The sequence below is a fragment of the Lonchura striata genome, chromosome 2 (genome assembly GCF_046129695.1).
Source record: "Lonchura striata isolate bLonStr1 chromosome 2, bLonStr1.mat, whole genome shotgun sequence".
Classification (NCBI taxonomy): domain Eukaryota; kingdom Metazoa; phylum Chordata; class Aves; order Passeriformes; family Estrildidae; genus Lonchura; species Lonchura striata.
This window is the reverse complement of record NC_134604.1, coordinates 15,381,942-15,403,040: the sequence shown is the minus strand read 5'-3', so window position 1 is coordinate 15,403,040 and position 21,099 is coordinate 15,381,942. Positions and strand designations below refer to the sequence as shown.

Below are 21,099 nucleotides of genomic sequence, written 5' to 3'. Positions count from 1 at the left end.
ACAATGAAGAATGTACAATGAAGTGTATACTGAAGAATGAATGTTCCATTTTAGATCCGATTACAGAAATGCCTTTGCCATTCTGTGTTCTGCACTGAATTCAGAACGACTCCTCAGATATGGACTGATTTCAAGTAGAAACACCCTCCTCTGCCATCTATACCTCACAACTTGATTAACGTTTGGGAAGTGCTTCATCTCATGTGGGGTTAATGCTACCTGCCTTTTCCCTTAGTAACTCATAATGCCACTACAGGGGAATCTTATTTTAGTCGGAACCTTCCCGATATAGGAAATGCAGCAGACATTGAATCAATCTGACGGGAACTATGCTATGAAGGGGAAAAAAAAAAAAAAAAAAAAAAAAAAAAACTTAATAAATTAATAAATAAATCCGAAGTGTATTTGCAGCCCTTGCAGGCCTGGCCAGGCTGCCTTCCTCCCAAAGCCCTGCTGCTGCCACTGCCCCAGTGACGCGGGCACTTGAGATTTTCCAGACTAGGCCAAAGCGCCCGCTTGGGAACAGGCGGTGCTGTCAACACCCCGGGTGGCCGTTCTTACTCAGGGGTTTCCTTCCGCGTTCATCGCAACCCGCAGAAGGCTTTCTCCACGCACTCTCGTTGCTGCTATGCCAGGAACGGGGCAGTGCTTACAAACACTCCAGAGGCACGGGACACGGAGCGCGAAGGAGCTTCGCCCCAGCCCTGCCCGGCCCCCGCAGCCCCTCTGCCCCGGGGGCGTGGCCTCGGGCCGGCCCCACCCCAACGCCCTCCCGCTATTGGCCGGAAGAGGCGGAGCGGGTGGAACGGCGAGCCGGGATTGGCGGAGCGGGGAGAGGGCGGGGCTTCGGTTCCCTCGGCAACGGCGGCGGCGCGGCCGGCGCCTCCCGGCCCAGGTCGGTGCTGCGGCCGCGGGGGCCGCGCCCGGGGAGGGGGCGCCGGGGCCGGCCTTCCCTGGGGATCCTGTGCCGCTCCGGGACAGGAGACCCTGTCCTCTGCGCTGGGAGAAGGCACCCGCGGCGGCGCGAGGCGTTGTGGTGCTGACGGGAGGAGGGAAGGCCGGCCCTGGGAGCTGCGATCCCCCGCGCCCGGGCGCTGTCCCGAATTAGGGGACACCCTAATTCCTTGCACCCAGTGTGCCTGAGACCGAGCCACGCACAGAGCCGAGGTATTTGATTTATTTCTGGTTCTGCGCAGAAAGGGGCGCTGAGCGGCAAATCCGCCGAGCCAGCACGGCCACTACCAAAGCTTTTCACTGTTTATACATTTTAGCCAACAAAGGCATTAATGTTCACTGATTGCAAGTCACCTGGTTCCCTTATCAGTTAGTATCCTGTCTTCTGTTGGCTAATTATTCTCTCGTTTCCCATGCTAATTAGTCCACATGCTCAGTCTTTCCTTTCTTTTGGGTCTGAGACCATTGAAATATATCCAGCCCTGAACCTAAACAAGGCAGTTCTACCGAAATAATTCATTTGGCTTTCTAACACCTGGACATCACATAGAGCTTGTTTGCTGGCTGCTCTCTATTTCATGGATTAAATCTCCTTTGTTGTTGATTAGGCTTGAAAATGGGCAAAGATAGAGATGAAAGAACATCCTTTTTAAGAAAAAAGCTTACAGAGTTTGCTGTTAAGCTCCTGGACCAGACTCTGGCTTAAATAATTTTCTGAGATATCTGATGTATGCTGTATAGCCCTGTAGGCAAAATATCAGCTGCAAAAAAGAGGAGGGGGAAAAGGCACCTGTGTTAGCTGTAACTGCTGTTACTCTTCACAGACAAGAAAAAACAGGGAAATAGGGGCAGGGCAAGAAGTCAAGGGTACATTTCTTTCCCACTGTGTTCTTAGATAATGACTGTGCCAACTGGTAGGAAATTTTTCTAGAAAAACATGGCTCTCATTAAAATGTTGTTAGTAACTGTTGTGTATTTAGGGTTTTAGATTTAAAAGTAAAACCCTAGAAGTATTTTTAAGGCCTTGTATTTCCTCTTGTTTCATTTTAGGAGTGCCTCCAATGCATTTTTTGACCTTCTAGATTGTATTTTTTTGAGCATCTAGAATATATAGATGAAGCGCTTGATTGGGTAAGAAAGTAATGTATCTTGGAGCAGGGTTTTGTGAGGTTAATTTCATAATAAACAGCTTTAATCTGCTCTCTGATTTGTATATATGCATTAGAAAAGGAGTGGGGTATAAAACAAAGAGAGTTAGAATGAAAGACTTGTTATAACTAATGTTAGGGGTTTTTTTAACCTGGTAATAATTCTGTATAGCTGTAAAGTAGATTATGACCAGTCCCGAATCAAAGTGCACCAGAGAAAGCTCTATGAAATATTTGTATTTAAAAAGGAAAAAAAATCATGCTTTAGCCAGAATGGTTACTTGTGTGACTTTATTAAATGCAACGTTTAAAATAAAAAAGCAGTTAACCATCATTTTGCAATCAATTAGTGAAGAAGTGTGATCAAAGCTTTGTTATTGATGGGTTTTTTTTACCCTTTCTCCCTCCTGCTGTGATTTCCTCAACTTGCCTCAGAGTTGTCCAGTGTTGTGTGTTTTTAATTTATTAATAAAAAAAAGCAGCCTTCACCACTCCAGAAATCCTCTGACATGAATTAAATACTTTGTTATTCGAGGCATCTCAAAGGTTTCAGATTGCTGAAATTATTTCTAGTGGAATTCATTCAGGGCAGACAAGGGTTATCCTCTTTGCAGTGTGCATTATTGCAGGGAAACACATGATGAAAGCTCCTTTGAATGTGCCACTGGCAGGCAACTTCAGCCAGGGTCTGGGCAGCAGCAGAGGTTTGCCATCTCTGTGACGTGTGGGTGAATGTTTTGATGTCTGTTAGGTCTATTTCAATCAGTTTCTGTTTGTGGTGAATGAAGAGTTCCTAATTTATACATGCCAATATTGGCAAAACCTGTTAGAATTAGGGTTTGAAATGAATTAAAAGAGAGTGCTTTATTTAATGCAGGGTTCAGTAAATTAGCAGGTGCTGAAGAAGGGAAATACTGTTTTCCTGTCTGAAAGGTGTACTGCTGACAGTGTGAAGATAATGACCCTCCTTTTGTTTTTGCTTAGCTTGGTGGGAGCCCTGGTGGCACTGCTTTGTGCCCCTGTTTGGGCTGCTCAGAACATTTTCTGCCCAGTGAATCAAGGGCATCGTGTGCTATAGACAGGGCTATAAACAGCCAGTCTACTTTGGTATCCTGGCTGTAATCAGCTTACCCTCCATGTGCTTATGTGCAGAGCCAGCCCCTGGCACAGTGTTTGTGTAGGGTCCTGCTCACACCATTGCTCCCAGGTGGGAGGCTGCTCAGCCCCATGCCCACCCTCACTGCCAGCGCTGCCCTGCATGTAGCGCTTTTCCAACAGCTCTGATTCCCTGAACAGCAGGTGATCCCTGGGATTTCCAGCCACAGCCATGGGATTGTTTGACAAGCTGGCAGGATGGCTTGGGCTGAAGAAAAAGGAGGTTCACGTCTTGTGCCTTGGCCTGGACAACAGCGGCAAAACAACGATCATCAATAAACTTAAACCTTCCAATGTAAGTAGCCTGCTTGGTTCACTGTGGGTGTTTGTTTGATCTGGGTTTGCATGTTGTTACAAAGGATGTGCCCATGGAAAAGATGTGGAGAGCTTGTGATTTAGCACAGTGGAACAAATATATTTTAAGATTTTCCAACTAACTAAAACTAAGGGTAAGCATTCACACACACACTATAAACCCTGCTGTTAACAAGGTACACTTTTGTTAAGATCATCCAACAAGGAAGGGTTTATGATGGCTGAAATCAGGATCTTAAATCACAGTCACTTAAATCACTTAAGTAATTGTCACAAGATTGCAGTTACAAGTGATGTTGAACATTTAGGATTAATACAATTGTACAACTTATCACGCTCATTTTAATCTTTTCCTGAAAAATAATAAATGGATAAGAGATAACAAAATAAGAAATAAAAATAAGATGCACATTTAAGAGTGACTTCACTATTTTTAAAGCAAAATAATTTTCAAAATAAGTACCATTAATGTTCGCAGTTCATTCATCCAGTGAAAAGTGTTTGAGGCCACTAGGAGTGCCTAATATTCTGAAAGTAGGATCCTTATTTCAAGATATTTTTATGGACTAGAAATAGATGAATTTGGGTTGGCATGTTCAAAGGCAAAGGTTGTGCATCTTGGTTACTTGCATCCGGGAAACTGATTGCTGTTTATATCAGGACACAGCCTTTTATTTTTATTATTATTAATTTTCATTGAATTTTACCTGATAAGTTCACTGGACATTGTTTAAAAAGTGTGACATAGTGAAGCCTCTGCTACTCTTCTCTTCCTGGCAATTATTCTTCCACTGAAAATTGAGTAGATTTATAAACAGACTATAAACTCCTTGATATCTGCTGCCAGTTGTTTGGGAGAAAGTAATTACATAAAGTGCAATTTACCTGGTACACATTGTAACCTGAGACCTTTTTTGTAGAGGGTTTTTATGTCATGCCTCAAGCAGTAAAGGATTCCTAACTATAGTTGAACTCAGACTTGAAGATTTATCACAATAATGGGCATTAGAAAAGCTCTCAGTGGAATTACATGAGTAGAATAAATAGAATTTATTTGTAATGAGAATTTATAGAAGGATAACTTTGCATCCAACTTGTAGAAGTCCTACTTTCGCCAGACATGCCAAATAGTCTAGCATGCAACAAATGTCATTAGATCAAAGTTAATAAAACTGTTTATTTTTAATAAGTTCATTGGACGGGTGATTTTGAGCTGTGGGTCAGCCCAGTCTTGTTAAGAGCTTCTGCTTTACCCCAGGAGCAATATACTGGGACCTGGCAAATCCAGATGTTTTTCCATCTCTCTGCAGCTGTTTCTTCTGGACCTGCCTATGGATGGTGTTTGGAATAAGGGGCTCTAGGAGTCTGTGCAAGGATTGCATGTCACTTTCTCAGACAGCTCTGTAATCTATGGGATGTGACCTTTCCTCCTGCTCAATATCGATGCTTCTTAGAGGAGCTATTCTTTTCCACCAACTTAGCTGAGAGGTTCCTTGACCAGCTCAGTAGTAAATCAGTTATCAGACAGATCTCTTAGTAATGCTCTGTGCTTTGGCAATTCCACTAGTGTTTATTCCCCAGAAAATACAAAACCCTTGATTCTGAATTACTTTTATGGGAACTTTTTTAATATTGCACAGTTTGGAGTAAAAATAGATCTATAATTTATTCATGTTTCAAATATATTTCAGTATTTGCATTTTCTAATTTGATTGTAAAATTTGTTCTCTCTTTCCTTCAAAGGCTCAAACTCAGGACATCGTTCCAACAATAGGATTCAGTATAGAGAAATTCAAAACTTCAAGGTAGTACTTTTTTTCTTCAATAGAAGTAGTGATTTTTATACAGTAGTTGCACTTAATTATCTCTTTCAGTGTTTTTGTAACATGTGTGGTGGTGTAATTGACATCACATTGCAGTTTGTTGAAATGTAGTACCCATAAGACCTAATCATGATCCAGGATTGTGTTAGAATATAATGTGTGTTTTGTGCTGCTATAAGCCTATTAAATTAAAAAAAAAAAATTAGGTTTTTTTTCAGTAGCATGTATAAACATCTCACTGTCTTTTGAGAGTTTCAGAATAGGGCACTGTTACAGACTAGAGGAGAGACAGCTGCTGAGGTGGCAGCTTAAATTCCATTCTCAATCTGGTAACCTATATTAAGCACTCTCACTGGAGGTACTCTGAAGAGATTGCAGTGTAATCTCATTAAATGCAAAAGGATGGCTACAACATTAGCAATGTAAAGGTGGCAGGAGCAAAGGCCAGGAAACAGAGCAATAAGTCATTAGTTGAATGAAGACTAAGATTTAGATTAAGAATGTCATGACACGAGGATATATCAAGGAGGCAGCATAATTCTATTATTTTGTGGCCTTCACTGGATGTTTTTGGTGTGTGCAGTTAGTCTTCAAACCAAGCAGTATAGCCTCACTGGGTGGGAGATGTTCAAGAAAATTGTTCCTTGAGCTGAGAAAATTGTTTATTCTTTGAGCTGATATCTTATACTGAGAAGTTTCATATTTCTCTAAGAGCTTCCACAGCTGAGCTCTGTCCCAATAAAGTACATCAGACAAGTTTGGGACTTCCCATGTGAGAATGTAAATTAATTTATATTGGTTTTTTTTTTTTATTCTGATCCTGTAGCAGGGGAAGTGATGACCTGTAAATACAGCATGTAGAATGTTTAAAATAAACAAAAGAAACCTCAAAAAAACCCACCCCAAAACCTCAAACTGTACAAACTGATAAACCCACAACTCTGTGTCTGGATATAGAGTGAAAGGATGTCTGGAGAGCTTCCTTTTCCTAACATCCTTGTTTTGGTGGCCTCCACTTGGGGAGCTACTTGGGGCTACCCAAAAATGGAGAGCCTAGTTCTGAACTCAATGTTGCCCCTGTAAACATTTCAGGAGCAGATGAGAACTTTTTGTAGTGTTCAGTAAGTTGCCTTGCTGTATGTAGTGTTTGGGTGAAATCTCACAGTGGCAAAGACTGCTCTTTGTAGCTTGGCCATCTGAACTCACCTGTTTTTACCAAAATGTACTCTTTTTTTTTTTTTTTCCCCTAAAGGTGGATTTTTTTTTTAAACCCTTTTATTTTGCCCACATTTATACCTATGTAGGGACAGAATTTAAAACAGGCCATGGACTTTAAGTCATGGTTCATCTGAATTTCACTTATACGTAAACAGTATTTTATACCAGCGTGATAGAGAGGCTGAATGGGAACTTATTTTGCATTTGATGTAAGTTAAAATAATTGGTTTACTTCTTTTATTCAGGTAGTAAACACATTCTCCATTGTGAAATATTTTTATAATAAGACTGAAAAGCTGAGTAGGATCATTTGAAGTCAGTGGAACCAGAGTTCCTTTGAGAATTTTTTCTCAGTTGATTGAGATTCAAATTGATCTGGCTTTTGTTTGTTTGGGTTTTTTTTTGCCAGAGTAGCAAAGAAAATTGATGTGGTTTGGGTTTTGTTCTTTTTTCTGGGCCTCATGCACTTCTTTTCTTTGCAGTTTGTCTTTCACAGTATTTGATATGTCAGGTCAAGGGAAATACAGAGACCTCTGGGAACACTACTACAAGTAAGCCTAATTTATTTTAAAGCATTGCTGTTCATATTAACTGTTGTGTAGGTTACTTAAACAGAAAATTGATAATATCTAGTGGTTATAAATTATTCAGAGAAGGCTTATACCTTGTGTTTGACAGAAGTTTCACTCTGGGTAAATCAAACTTTCTATTCTAACACATGATAATTTTTATCTGGTATTACTCTGTGCTTTCAGGGACATCTTCGGGTAACATAATAGAGATGAGATTTAAATATTGAAACCTGAAAACCAATCCCGTAAGAAAGCTCAAGATGAGTTAGGTTTCCAGCTTTTCAGTTCTTCTGTAATTCAACTGCTTAAAACCTGAAAGATACTGGCTGATGGCTGAGATTTTTAGAGGTGAGGGAAATGAACCTCAGAGGATAAGGCACACGTAACTAAATACCTGAATGAACATTCTTAATGAAGAAAACAATACTAAACCATGCAGAAATATCTTGGAGAAATAGAAGGGAGAATTTCTGAAAATTATAATATTTATTAAATATTAGTATCAGTTGTGGTAGAGCTTAATTTTTTTTTAATTGAGGATTAATGCTTTCTCTCCTTCCTTTGCAAATTGTGTTAGCATTGAAAACATTTGGCCAGGGGACCTTCATTGTTCAAGTGTTAGATTTGCATTTCAGTAAACTGATGCCCTCAGGCTGCTCTCAAAATTCTAGCAGAGTGCTTCATAAGCAAATAATTTTTGTGATTGCTGTATTTAATGCAGTTACTTATCCCTTGTGGGGCACAAATGGCTTTTTTATCTTAACAATAACTCCCTAACAGTAAGGGAGTTTTTTAGGCTATGCTGACAGTGAAATATGTACTTTTATCCACCTCTGCTCCTGATCCAGTGCAGTAGGCACATATTTAAGATTAACTTCTAAGAATAATATTAAAACAATTTAAATTAATTAAATAAAAATATCAATAAAATAATTATGTGCTGTTCAGTTTATAAAGATAAGCAATATTTAATTTTGCAGGAAATTAAATCTGGGCAAGTGTCGTAGTAGTAGCCTTGGAGTCCTTCAAGTCTGGACTTTTCTTCTATTTAGCTTGAAAGTATCTTCTAGGTCATCCTCTAAGTACATTTTTCTTAAATAATCCCAAAGTCATATTGTGTCCCTATTCCTGTTACTTCTTTGTGAACTTATTTTTTTGGTGGTAAATACATGCCAATACTTTTGATTCCTCTGGTCAAATTCTCAATGCTCAGGAAAATTGCTTGGGCATTTTCAACTAATATGCAAAAGCTTTATTTACTAAGGGTTAAAGTAAGAATAGGCCTATCTCTTACAGTCTTGGGCTACTTAGGTAATTTCTGGTTTCCAGCAGGAATAGAACTGTTTGTTAACAAAATACAAAGATAGATGGTGCTGGAGGGTAAAGAATGTATTCATAATGGTGCCTAAGAGAAATATAAAATGAAGTAGAAGTGAATATTACATTAAAATGTAAAGTAAATATACATTCTGTGGGTATTTACAGCAGGTGAATTATGAATTATGGTGAGATTTTATTTGGTTTTCAAAACAAGTTTCAATAAATGGAACATCAAGTCAAAATATCAGTAAACATCCTGAAATAATGAGTTGAGTAGCTGCATTTATGTTGTGACTGTGGTCACACTACCAACAAAATGTCCTAATGATTTGAAATAGCTGAATGTTTTTCCCTGTTACTTGAAAAAAAAAAAAATCCTGTTTATGCAGGATATGTAAAGGTTAAAATAACCTGCATATGCCTGGCTGTGGACACAGGTTTTGTCTAAAAGGGTACTTGACCTTTCTCTAAATAAAACTTTAGTACAGGAAATACAGAATTTCTATAAAGATCTGCCTTTATGGGTTTTTTTTCCTGCCTGACCACAATGTCAAAATAGCAGTTGGTTACATTTTGAGTTCATCTTTCTGTCTGGTTAGTAAAACCAAGCTTTTCTAGAAGGTGTGTGGAGACTAAACCTTGTAGGGGCAGGCAACAACCTCATTTCTAAACAAACTATGCATGTCATCAAAAGACTGAATTTCAGAAATAAGACTGGATTCAAATGTTAATGGTAAATAACAATGACAAAAATTAGAGAAAAAATCAGGTTTGTTTGGACTTTTTTCATGGCGTTTCTTCTGAAGCCTTTTCTTATTCACAGAATACTCATTTCTTTGAGAACCTATAATTTGCCTCTTTGCTCTTTTTATGTTATGCAGAGAAGGCCAAGCCATTATTTTTGTCATTGATAGCAGTGACAAATTAAGAATGGTTGTGGCCAAAGAAGAACTTGACACCCTTCTGAATCATCCAGGTGAGGAGGCTTTTTTCCCCTTCTGTGTCCATATTTGTTGTGTTGCCTTAAGAAAAGCCCTTATCTGACACATTCTTAATACTTTGGAAGTATTTTAACCTTTCATGAATATTAGCACAGCAATAGTCTTCAAAACCTGTTGGGGGTTTTTTTACCTATTCACATTTATAAATTGGTCACACTTCAGCTTTCTACACTGAGTTGGGTTGGTCTCTTATTAATCAATATAGATCAAAAGTTACATTGTTTTAAGAAAGAATAGACTTTGAGTTGGAAGCTGGAGAAGTTTCTTGTGTTGACCAGGGCAGACAAAACTGTGTCTCCCTGTCCATTTCTTCCATGAAGACAGCTAATTGCTTTAATATAATACATAGCTTTCTTTTGTCATCTTCATTATAAATTTTATGCTTTAGCTGGAAATATGGAGGGATAATTATACCAGTCAGTTTAATTCCTTAGGAAGAGGATATGAGAGGATTTGTGATCAGGGTCTTGTTTTTAGGGGTTTGGCTTGGATTTTTTTTATATGAGACTGCACCTTAATTAAGTTCTGATATCAGTCAATTCTTTGCTTTTCCATATATCCAGCATTACTGGGATGTGTCTGTAAACAATATGCAATTTTGACTTTCAGCACTATAGGTAGTTGCTCTGCCTAACCAGAATATTAAACTACATCTGGGAAGTTTAAAAGTGAAATAATCCTGTGATTCCTTAATTATTTATTAAACTGATAGACCCTTAACTTTTGAGATTCCCATGCTGAAAATAAGAAAGGAAAAGCTGAGTTGCTTTTCTAAGAAAAATAAATGTATGATAAGGACAAATATATTCCCATAATAAGTGAAGACTATATGTAACACTTTAATTCATCAACAAAGATGCTGGAGCTGATAGACCTTCTTATTCTCATGTTCTAATTTCTCATTGAAGGGTATGAGGTACTTCAAATGCAGACCCTGAAAAGACAGTGTTAAGTCACAGGGAGGATGAGGTGAGCCAAAGGCTGCAGGTGGATTACACAGAGGCCAGGGCACTGTGTACCAAGTCAGGAATTAACTGCAGCAATAAAACCCATTTCTGTTAGTAAAGTGGAACCACACACGGTCAAGGCTGGGAGCTAAAGCTGCTGGAAGATGTTACTGGTTTAACAGAGGGCAGAAGAATAAAATGTTTAGACAGAGTAGAAGCAACCTTCGGTGGGGCTTTTCATTTGGGCATTAACAGGTCACTAAAGCTGACCTAGCTGGTCAGTGCTGTTCAGTTGTTCATGAATTTGTGTCTTCAAGTTCAAAAGACCCAGGCTCTGGCCACAGGGTGCAGTCCTGAGAACCAGGAGACAGCAGTTGTGGATTTCTGCCTCGGAGTGGCTTAGCTCCAACACAGCAACAGTGTCACTGATTTATCAGTTTTGATATATCAAAGAGCTTAAAAAGTTCTTCTAGGATAATGTTCAATAAAAGTAGCTGTTAGGTGAATCAATATACAACTAGTTTGCTATATCAGTTCTTTTATTTGTATTAGTGTTCTGCCCTTCTTGCTGCATACCCTTCTTTCTCCCAGTCTATGCTTCTGACAGTGTCATTCTCCTGGAGTGGTTTAAATGTATGCATTTACCCAAGTTTTACATGGAATTGAATAAATACGTGTCTCTGAAAATCTTAGCAGTCCCGCAGTAAAACAGTTTCCTGTCTTTTTGCCAGGCTTTGCCTGAGGGAAAGGGAAAGGAATGTGTCCTATGAAGCATTAATGGGGTTAAAAGTTGTACTAGCTGGGACTTGTGTGAATCAGAGCTATAAATTATTTTTACCTACATTAATGGACAATGCATTCTTATATAACGATAACTGTATCATATTTTGGTTTTTTACTCAAATTTCATTCTTCAGCACTTTGAAAGGTGGTAGCCATAGATTACCTGGATTAGATTATGACTCTTGGGTCACTTCACCTCCAGCACATGCTTCTAAATTAAACTGAAATTATTGTAAACTTCAAATTATTTGTGTAAAATAGCACATCACACATCTAGTATCTGGAATAATTTTAAATGTATTCATTCATAACCACTTGCAGCTAGAAAGTGTTTGCTTTCCATTAGTAACTGTGAAAATTGTGGGAGGGAAATACTGCACATGAGGAAATAATATAAATTTCTGTGACCATGACTTTATTTAGGAAATATCTTTGGGTGTGCATTATGAGTCCGGGTGGGTAGGTTGTGCCCCTTTCTAATTGTTTAGGAAAACACTGGAAATTCTTTGATTAACTTGGCTGTTTGCATATATGATGTCAGCTAATTTATGTGGTTTTAATTTACCCATAACCTGCAACCTGTGAGTACCAGGGTTCATTTAATTATACTGTAAATTACTCTAAGAATTTCAGTCAGGAGACTCAATAGCTGTTCAACTATGGAATCAAAACAGAGATTTAATTATACTGTGCTTGTATTTTGAGGCCTTTGATCTGTGTTTATGGATATCAGAGGAAAAAAGAGCTCCAGGAAGGGTAAATAGTTAGTGAAAATTGTCTGTGTTTTGATCTGCACTTACAATCTCCGAATGAATATGGGGAAGTAGTGTTATCTCCACTGTTTCTGTGGAAAGGTTTAGTAGGAAGGTGGAAAAGAGCATAATTGGGAAAGTTCAAACCATTTCAGCACTGAAGGTTGGGATTTTGGGGGTTTTATCATTCTCCTGCCCATCCGCAGGGGTGGATGGTTTATGTTTGACATTTTAAAATAAATCTTTACCTAGTTTCCTGTGTGACATAACCTTTTCTTTTTACTATTTTAAAAAGATCCTGTGTAGCAATTTTCATTGAAGTGGTGGTATGTAAGTTCTTTTCCCATCAAGCACTGATGGATAGGCTAAAACCTAGATTTTCTCTAGTCCTGGATATCATTCTTTGTATAAATAATATGAAAACTTTGAGAGTTAGTCTTGGCGCTGGTAATTTTTTTGGCATCTGCAACTTTGAAAAAATATGTTTTGTTTCCTTTCAATCACCATGTAGTCTTTTGGGGTAATCTGTGAGGTTTAAACTTGTCTATGTGTCAGTATTCCAGAAACTGCCAAAGTACTTTGCTTGGTCTGTAGTGCTCACTGGTAGCTGAAAGAGCTTCTGGAGAAGTCCTTCTAGGAAAGGGAAAATAAAGGATGTCCACATGTGCATTTTTTTTTTCCAATTGTATAAATTCTATGAAGTAATGGATGCTTTCCAGGACACTAAAGGATAATTCAGACTACCCTTCTGAACTATTGTTGTGACATTATGAATGAACACAAATTATTTTTTCCATCCATTGTATACATCCAGTCCTCAGTAAGCAGAGATGTGCAGTGTTTGTAGGCAGTGGTTTGATCTCTTGTTCCCTCAGCTTCACCAGCAATTCCAATCTCCAGCTTGAAGTGTGGGTATAAGGTAGGGGGAGAGGGGGGTGGAAAGTTCCAATGCCTGCAAGGAAGTTTGTGAACATTTTGGAAGCATGCAGCAGAGGCCAGGTGACCCAACAGTATGTGCATCTTGGTAGGATACAACCTTCAGAGAATTGCAGCTACAGGTGAGCAAAATGCCTCCCTGTGTTGTTTGTACCTTGTTACATGCAGAGATTGAGTGTTGCCTCATGTCCTGAGCTCTGTCTCTGCTCATGCCTAGACATTAAGCACCGTCGGCTGCCTATTCTCTTCTTTGCTAACAAGATGGACCTTAGGGATGCAGTGTCATCTGTGAAAGTGTCTCAGTTGCTGTCCTTAGAAAACATCAAAGACAAGCCCTGGCATATCTGGTAAAGTTCTCTTTTTCTATCCTTTTATTTGCATTACTTTGTGCATTCCTATTTTAGCCCTATCATGCCACTCACTGCTGTATAAAATAAATGGAGTAGATAAAAGACAGATTCCATATGTGAAACAGTAAATTGAAAGCAGTAATATTAAAATACTTACGGTCAAACTTATTCTAAATGTACAGTGCATGCATTTAGACTGTGTCTTTAAAGTTTTCACAGCAGAACTATTAGCCAAGTAATGGAATGGAGGTTTTCCAGTGAAATCAAAAAGCGGGGTTGATAAGAGAACAGTTGACATTACATTTTACTGGGAAATTTAGTAGAATTGTTATCAGAGTGCTCCTGCTAGATTACCTTGCAGGTTTGAGAATATCAATAATAAAACCTTTGGAGTTTTTTGTGTTTTTTTTCATTCAGCAGGTGCTTCAGTAAACTGTTGTTGAAAGGCCATTTAGTCATGTTTGAGGGGATTTTTAGTTGTAGGAGCTAGTCTTTTGTTCTGAAGGATGTAAGCTTTACTTAGTGCTGGTGTTCACAAGGAAAAAATCCTCCTTTTACCAGAACTGCTTTATAAAAGTTAGTTTTTTGTCCTATTAAGGTCTTCAGCTGTTATAAATAAAAGTGAAATCAGCAGCTAAATGCTGCTGAAAGCTACAGTTTTTATTTTAAGCACTTTAATGTTAAACTTGATTACCTGAACATTGTTTTTGTTCAGAAATCACACTCATGAATTCCTGAGTTTCTTGGAAGATCATTTTATAGGGAACTGCAGTTATAGTCCAGATTCACTGTTGTGCGGGTTTTCATAAATGAAGAGCATTTAAACAGTTATCCCCCAGTGATTCAGAAGGTGGATTTACACTGCTCTCAGTGTGACAGAATAGTTCTATACATTAACAGACACTCCTGGGGTTGCTGTTACAATGCAGTGTGTATACACACATAATTCCTTCTTCCAGTACTCCAACAATCTCACTTTGTGTAGGAACTGCATGGAGAACATTTGGGTTTGATCATCTTAAAGGTATTTTCCAGCCTAAATGATTCCATGATTCATGGCTGCTGTTGGAGGGAGTAAACGTCTTTCACAGCATTGTCTGGGGAGGGAGGTGCTGCAGAACAATGTGTCTGCCTTGTGTGGGAGCTCTCCAGAGCCCCTCATGTTCTAGGAATGATTCTTTGTGCCTTGAAACTGGAATTAAAAAAGATCACATAATGAAATTATGTTTCCCTGTGGGGAAGGTACTCTATATTATTTGAGGAGCAGTCTTCTCTATAGGAAGAAAACCTAAGGAAACTTCTTGATGCTACTTTGCAATTATGTAAATTACAAGTTTGGCGATGACTCAACTAAAACTGGTATTTTTACAATGTTTTTTGAAATTTGATTTGTTTCTTTCAGTGCCAGTGATGCTCTTAAAGGAGAAGGATTACAAGAAGGTGTGGATTGGCTCCAAGGTATATCATACGTAATTCTCTTGCTGTATTTTCATTCTTTTAAACTCTTTCATTTTGTAAGGTTTTTTCTTTATTATTTCCTTTGTTTTCTTTCTGTCCATTTCTGCTGTCAGATCAAATTACACAGTGAGTACTAAAGCTCTATCTCATCATTTGCCTTTCATTTACCTCCTTAATGTACACAAAACATAATGTGGGCTTCCCTGACCAAAGTGTGTATTATGAAATACTAATGCACACTCTTGCAAACAGTGTAGCACTTTCATTTATACAATACCAGCTCCCATGCTTCATTTCTTATTGTGGTAGTTCAGTTTCTTCTTTAATTTATTTTTAATGTCCGGTCTCTGTTTTACATAACTTAATGTTACATATCAAGAAAGGGTGCCAGGTACACAGACAAATACACTGGTATTAATTATACACCTTCGGCTGTTTAATCCAGAGCCAAAAGAAGAACTTCTTACACTATAACGATTATAGGACATGCAGATACTCATAACTGCATGGAAGAAAATATTAGATCCAGCTCAGATGATGACTGACATCCAGCATCTTTAATTACAAACTTGGTACAGATGTTGTGTAATTAAAAACTTGGTACAGATGTTGTGTCTCCTTCTGTTGTGTGCTGCTAAGGCTCTGGTCTCTCTTGTCGTCCTGCTCAGTGTTTAGATTAGTGAAGTGTGGCATAGTTTCGGCAGCCTGGTCCCAGTTTTAGCTCCCTGGCTGGCGTTGCTTGTGCTGTGAAGTGCCTGGGGTGGTGCGGCTACAGCCGGCTGTGCTGTGCCCCGCTGGCCGCGGGGTGTCAGCGCTGGCCCGGGGACAGAGCCTCCTTCAGCAGGCTGACAGCCAGCCCTGGCCCGGGTGAACCCATCCCCACTGCTGGGGACACCAGGCTGTCCTTGCTGCTTAGACTCGTCCTGCTGACCAGGACAAGATGGTTTGTTCTACCGAGTTATTGTAGAGTACAAAAACATTAGGTGATGTTTTCAGAGGGAGGGCTGCTTGCCAAAAATAGTCTTTAGAAAGAGATTTACCGCCCTACGGAAGAGCAGTGATGTATCCTCCACCAGCCAAAATAATTCTGTTGGGGAACCAGGATTTTGGTATTGGGTTTTTCCTCTCCCGTATCCTCTCATCATAGAGGCAGATTCCAAATCCTAATTTTCCCTAATTTCAGGCATAGTTCTGGCTTAGTAATGTCTTCTTTCTGTGTTCAGTCTCTGCTTCTCTTGGGGGAACATTTAGAGTTTCAGTCCAAATTTTGGGTTTGTACATGGCTTCATGCTACTTAAAAGGATCTCAAATGCTTGTGTAAATATTTTCTAACAAAATATTTAAGTTATATATGTAGAATTTTTTAAGCACAGCAGCAGATGCTGTCACAGATGCTTCTGCTGTCACTCACATAGCTCTTCACAGCCATTCACTTCTTATGGAGTGTTAAATTTCTTAATTTTCTGAGCTGAAAATCCTCATGGATGGGCTCTATCTGAAAATTTCCTTTAATTCCCTGGTTCAGTGAACCCAAGAGCTTAAAAGAGGGGTTGAGTTTAAACTGTTACCTAAGCACATGTAGTTTGGTGATTTTATGTTTAAAGGCTGAATACTTTGATATTTCAAGGACAATTTTTTACTCTTGATTCTCATTCCTAGAGCACCAGATGGAAATATTTGGAACAACTCTGTAGTTATGGTAGTCCCTAAATCACAGCCTGGGGATGCCATAAAATTGAGGATGAAATGACACCTGGTGAATTAGTTCTTGTCAGCAGCCAAGCTTTCCTTAATTACCCTTTCCAGACCCACTTCACAGCTGGGGTGGCAGGGTGGTGTGTTTTTTTCCCTATTGAAGACCGAGTTTGTTATTTTCTTATTTTGTAATGGGGTTGCTTTTGCAACAGCACATCCTCCACAGGGTAAAACAAACCTGTCTCACAACATTCCCCCTTAGTGGGGGAAATTGTGCTGATTTCCACATTTTGTAAAGGGATGCTGGATGCTTTTTGGTAACCAAGAAAACATTTGAAGTGAGTAGAGAAGTGACAATCAGGCAGTAATATGGAGAAGTGTGCCTACTGACAGCAGAGTTTCATGTCAGTTATTGGAAACCAAACTAAATCTTTTGCTATTGGGTGGTTTATGTTCATTTAGGTGTAAGCCAAAATGCCTACAAGGAATTGAAGTGCATACTTCATAAAACTTCATATTTCATAAAACAAACTACCAGGTCTCATGGTCATCAAAGTAATCTTATAAGCCTGAAGAAGATAAAAATTGTATTAAGTGGAAGAGTCTTCCTGTTAAATTAGCAAGATTTGGGAAAAACAACTTGGCTGTACAGGAATTTCAGAAGTGGATGAGAGAGCAAGTTGAAAACAACTCCTCATTGTCCCCCCATTCTTGTAACTACACCAAAATATCTAGATGGGTTTTATGTTTTCAAAAAGCAAAATGCAGCAAGAATTAATCTTGTGCTAAGACTAGATATTTCTTTTTATTAACAGGTCAGATGCAAGCAATGAAGACATGAGAGATAAATAAAGGATCTATGAGGTTCTTTTATGCCCTTTGTCAGTAGGTGAACAAGTCTCTTGGAAAGGAAGAATGATTTGAAGATGAACATTTCAGCTAAAATATCCTGTATTGACTTGTTTCAGTTTAGTATTTCTTCCAGGAAAACTGAATGTAGACAACCTAGCACCTCAGGTATGCACATTGATTAATTAAATTGAATCTTGTGACTGGAGAGCAAATACAAAAAAAAAAAATTGTGTTAAAAATAAACATCTGCATTCATTTGAGGTTTAAGTGATAATTAGACATTAGTAAATGCCCCTCTGTTTTTTTGGGGGGACACCTTTTGAGGAAATGGGAATATTTATTTGCCAGAGAAAATAATCAGCACTTCCTGAAATCCAGCTACATAAAATACCTACTGATTCTAGTTGCCTAGTTGCAGGCATTACTGCCATTTTTTTTATATTAAAGTTTGATGTTGGGTTTTTATTATCCATCTCTTAATATACATCTATAAGAGTATTTTGATTAAAGATATAAGGATTCAAATGTTAAGTGTATTTGTTATAGATGATTGCAGATGTTTTTAAGAAATGCTTTTAAGACAATGTTACTAATTGTTTTGTGATTATGCCATGGTTATATTTGCATTCCCATCAATAAAACATCAAATATACGACATGCCCTGATTGGGTTTTTTAACTTCAATATGCTCATTAATGATCATTACATCCTAGAGATTTTTGTTTTTTTATTTGTTTCATTTGGAATTTGTTTATCCATATTCAAGTGGATATAGCACTGTATATGTAATAAAATGGTATCTCTGTTGCCAAGGGTTTTTTTTATTAATTGCATGTATTTTTTGCACTACCTAATGCACTAGACTTCCCTTCCAGGTACTTAAGGAGTATAATAATTACAGGATGGGTCAGACTGAAAGGGACCACAGTGGGGTCATCTGGCCCAACTTCCCTGCTCAGGCAGGACCATCCCAGAGCACATGGCACAGGACTGCATCTGGGTGGTTCTGGAATATCCCCAGTGAGGGGGACTCCACAGCCTCTCTGGACAATCTGTTCCAGTGCATGGTCACTGCACAGAAAAGTTCTCATGTCCAGGTGGAACTTCCTGTGCATCAGTTTCTTGCAAGTTGTTAAAAAACACAGTTAAGAGACAGCTCACTGGTTTATCAGATCATTATTATGAAATGTGTTATATACTTCTGTTGTGTATACAGACTGTTTTACTTCCAAAAATAAATTTAATAAACTTTCTGGCTCCAAAGTGTACCACAGATAAAAAAATTAAGAATTTTATTTTTGTTCTGCCACTTCAGGAAAAAGCAGACTGGTCCTGATAGTGCTGAAGACTCCATTTAACTCAGTGATTACCTGATCCCTGTGGAACATATAATATGCATCTCTTGCAAAAGCTTCCCCCCACACCATTAGCATATAAGACACACAAATGATCTGTCAGCATGCCTTCTAGGCCTCACCTCATAGAGCAGCATTTGGAGCAAAGGGAGCTGAAATGGGAGAACAGTGTCATGTACTCTGTTATTAAATAGTTAAATTTAACTCCCCTGCTTTGCCAAAAGAAAATCTCACTGTAAGAAATCTTTCTTACAGGATGCTGGTTCTTGTCACAGTTCAGTTTGTCATGGAAGTATTTTCATGTCTCTTTCTGTGACACTGTTGGTCTTTTGCTGAGTCTGAATCTAAGTATCGATACAAAATTCAAATACAAAAGAAGAACAGTAGTACATAATTGTGAGAAGTTTTCCTCTGAAATGTGAGCAGATAATTTTCAGGTTTACTTTGCTTTGGATAGTACAGTAATTAAAATAGTGGGTTGAAAGGGACATTAAAGATCAGTAAGTTCCAGCCCCCACCTTGCTTGGACAAGGGACACCTTCCACCTGGCCAGGTTGCTCAGAACTCCATCCAGCCTGGCTTTGAACAATTCTAAGGGTGAGAAGACTGCCAGTTCCTTGGGTAATTACTGCCAGTGCCTCACCATGCTCTCAGTAAAGAATTTCATCCTAATCTAAAATTATTATCTTGAAAGTAATATTTGTAAAACTGTTTTGCTGTGTATAAGTATTTTGTAATTACTGTGATTCACTTATATGTCTTATTTAAATGAAACATTTAGTTTTAAGTTAGCAGTTTCTTTCCTACCAAAGAAAATTTAAGTTCTTACATAGAATCTGTCTGCATTTTTGCCTTCCCTGAATGATATGGATCTTGGTGGTTTTCTGATAATTTTTGTTTATTTTAAATTACATAAAGTGCTATATTTATCCTGTGGATTGCCTTTACTGTCATGGGAAGCTGTTTGAACCTACTGCTTTGTTCTTTCATCCACAAATCCGAGGGAAATACTCTAATATGTTTTAATTTTTGCTCTCTAATGTGATTAGTGCTTTTTGAAAACAGCAGTTAGTTTTGTACCTTTATTATTGTTCCCCTTCTTGATTTTTTGGTGTTTGATTTTGTTCTGCAGCATCTCTTTCTGTTTCTCCCTTGTGAGGCCACTGGTCTGAATGAAGAGACCTGTTGAAAGGAAATAGGAACAGTTCTATTAGTAAAATGCTGGATTTTTATTCCCCACTGCCCCTCCCCATTACTGCTTCAACCATTAGTTATCTCTTGCTTTTGGAACATTTGTGATCATTCTGTGAACATAAAACCTCCTGAGGGCATCTCTGCATGTTCACCTCTCCTTAGTGTACAGTCATAAGTCAATAACATCCACAGGTGCTGGAGCCCTGAGTTGCTCTAAAAATGTCGAATTTTGTTGGTCCTATATTGCACAAAATCCTCATGTGTCTGTGCAACAAGGCTGCTTTGGAGTTGGTTTTTGTGGCTGTCAGACTTCCATGCCATTCTCCCATTACATTTAGGATGTTAAAGTAATGAATGAGTTCTATCTGGGTGCTCCAAGACCCTTTGCTTTGACAAGTTCTTTGTCCCTGAGGAACAAAGCAGACAAGGGAATATTCCTTTTATTGATCCATGTTACTGTAGATGTGTGCATTAAGTGGTAACTTGAAGGGCAATAGAATAACCAAAAGAGATTGAGGGAATTTGGTCTTTACACCCCACTCAGTGTTTTGTGCTCTTGCTTCTATGCCCACCTACATATTTATTAATTTCCTTTAAATATGCCTGGTCAGGCTTAAGACTAGCATTTTCAGCTGAAATATGGTTCAGTTGTTTTCACATACGAAGTGTTGCCTTCTAGATCTCTTCACTGAAAAGGAAGGTATCAGGTAAATGTGTAAATCCTGATTTTCCTAGCTGTGCCTCTCTAGTAGTGAGAGCACCAGCCCATGGGAACCTTGTGTTTAACTGCTGCTTGCAGCTGTGCTGAGAGCCTGCGTGGCCTCAACACTCCTGGGCGATTTCACATGAAGTTCTAAGTGTGAGGATGTAAATGTAATGGAGCCTTCTTTTAATCTCAGCTCTCTAACTGTAATTTCCTTGGGGTGTTTTATTTACTAATATGAAAGATAAGCTGCTGTAGAAGACCAGACATAACAGCTCAGTTTAGTTGTCTGCAGACAGGCATTCTGATGTGGTAATACGTGGAATGGTAACGTTGCACTTTAGATCTTCTGTAAAACAGCTGTGCAACTCTTTTAGAAAGCAGCTTATGTCTTAGGAGCCTTAAGTAGGAAATATCATTTTGTTGGTAATAAGAAGTAAAAGTAATGCAGATTCAAAATGCTTGTCCTTAAAAGCAAACATTTATTAAGCCAAGAAATGGTGTTTAATCTCAAAAGGGGTGGGGCTGGGGGAATTTTTGTTTGTTTAAGTTTTACTTGTTTTTAAAG

General features: G+C 38.6%; 1 protein-coding gene across 5 annotated transcripts; it reads left to right on the top strand.

The window, feature by feature from the left end:
* Positions 1–812: 812 nt before the first annotated feature.
* ARL6 (ARF like GTPase 6) lies at positions 813–18,542 on the top strand. Of its 5 annotated transcripts, none has more exons than XM_021550111.2 (9): positions 813–895; positions 3,402–3,552; positions 5,316–5,377; positions 7,096–7,164; positions 9,387–9,481; positions 13,142–13,271; positions 14,677–14,732; positions 14,846–14,858; positions 17,243–18,542. In XM_021550111.2, the coding sequence occupies exons 2-9, from the start codon at positions 3,430–3,432 to the stop codon at positions 17,277–17,279; spliced, it is 585 nt and encodes a 194-aa protein (XP_021405786.1). In that variant the 5' UTR covers positions 813–895; positions 3,402–3,429; the 3' UTR covers positions 17,280–18,542. The 5 variants fall into 5 exon arrangements, with proteins under 5 accessions (XP_021405786.1, XP_077637320.1, XP_021405785.1 ...); XM_077781194.1 differs by having other exon boundaries at positions 3,399–3,552; XM_021550110.3 differs by lacking the exon at positions 813–895 and adding an exon at positions 912–1,167.
* Positions 18,543–21,099: the final 2,557 nt, after the last annotated feature.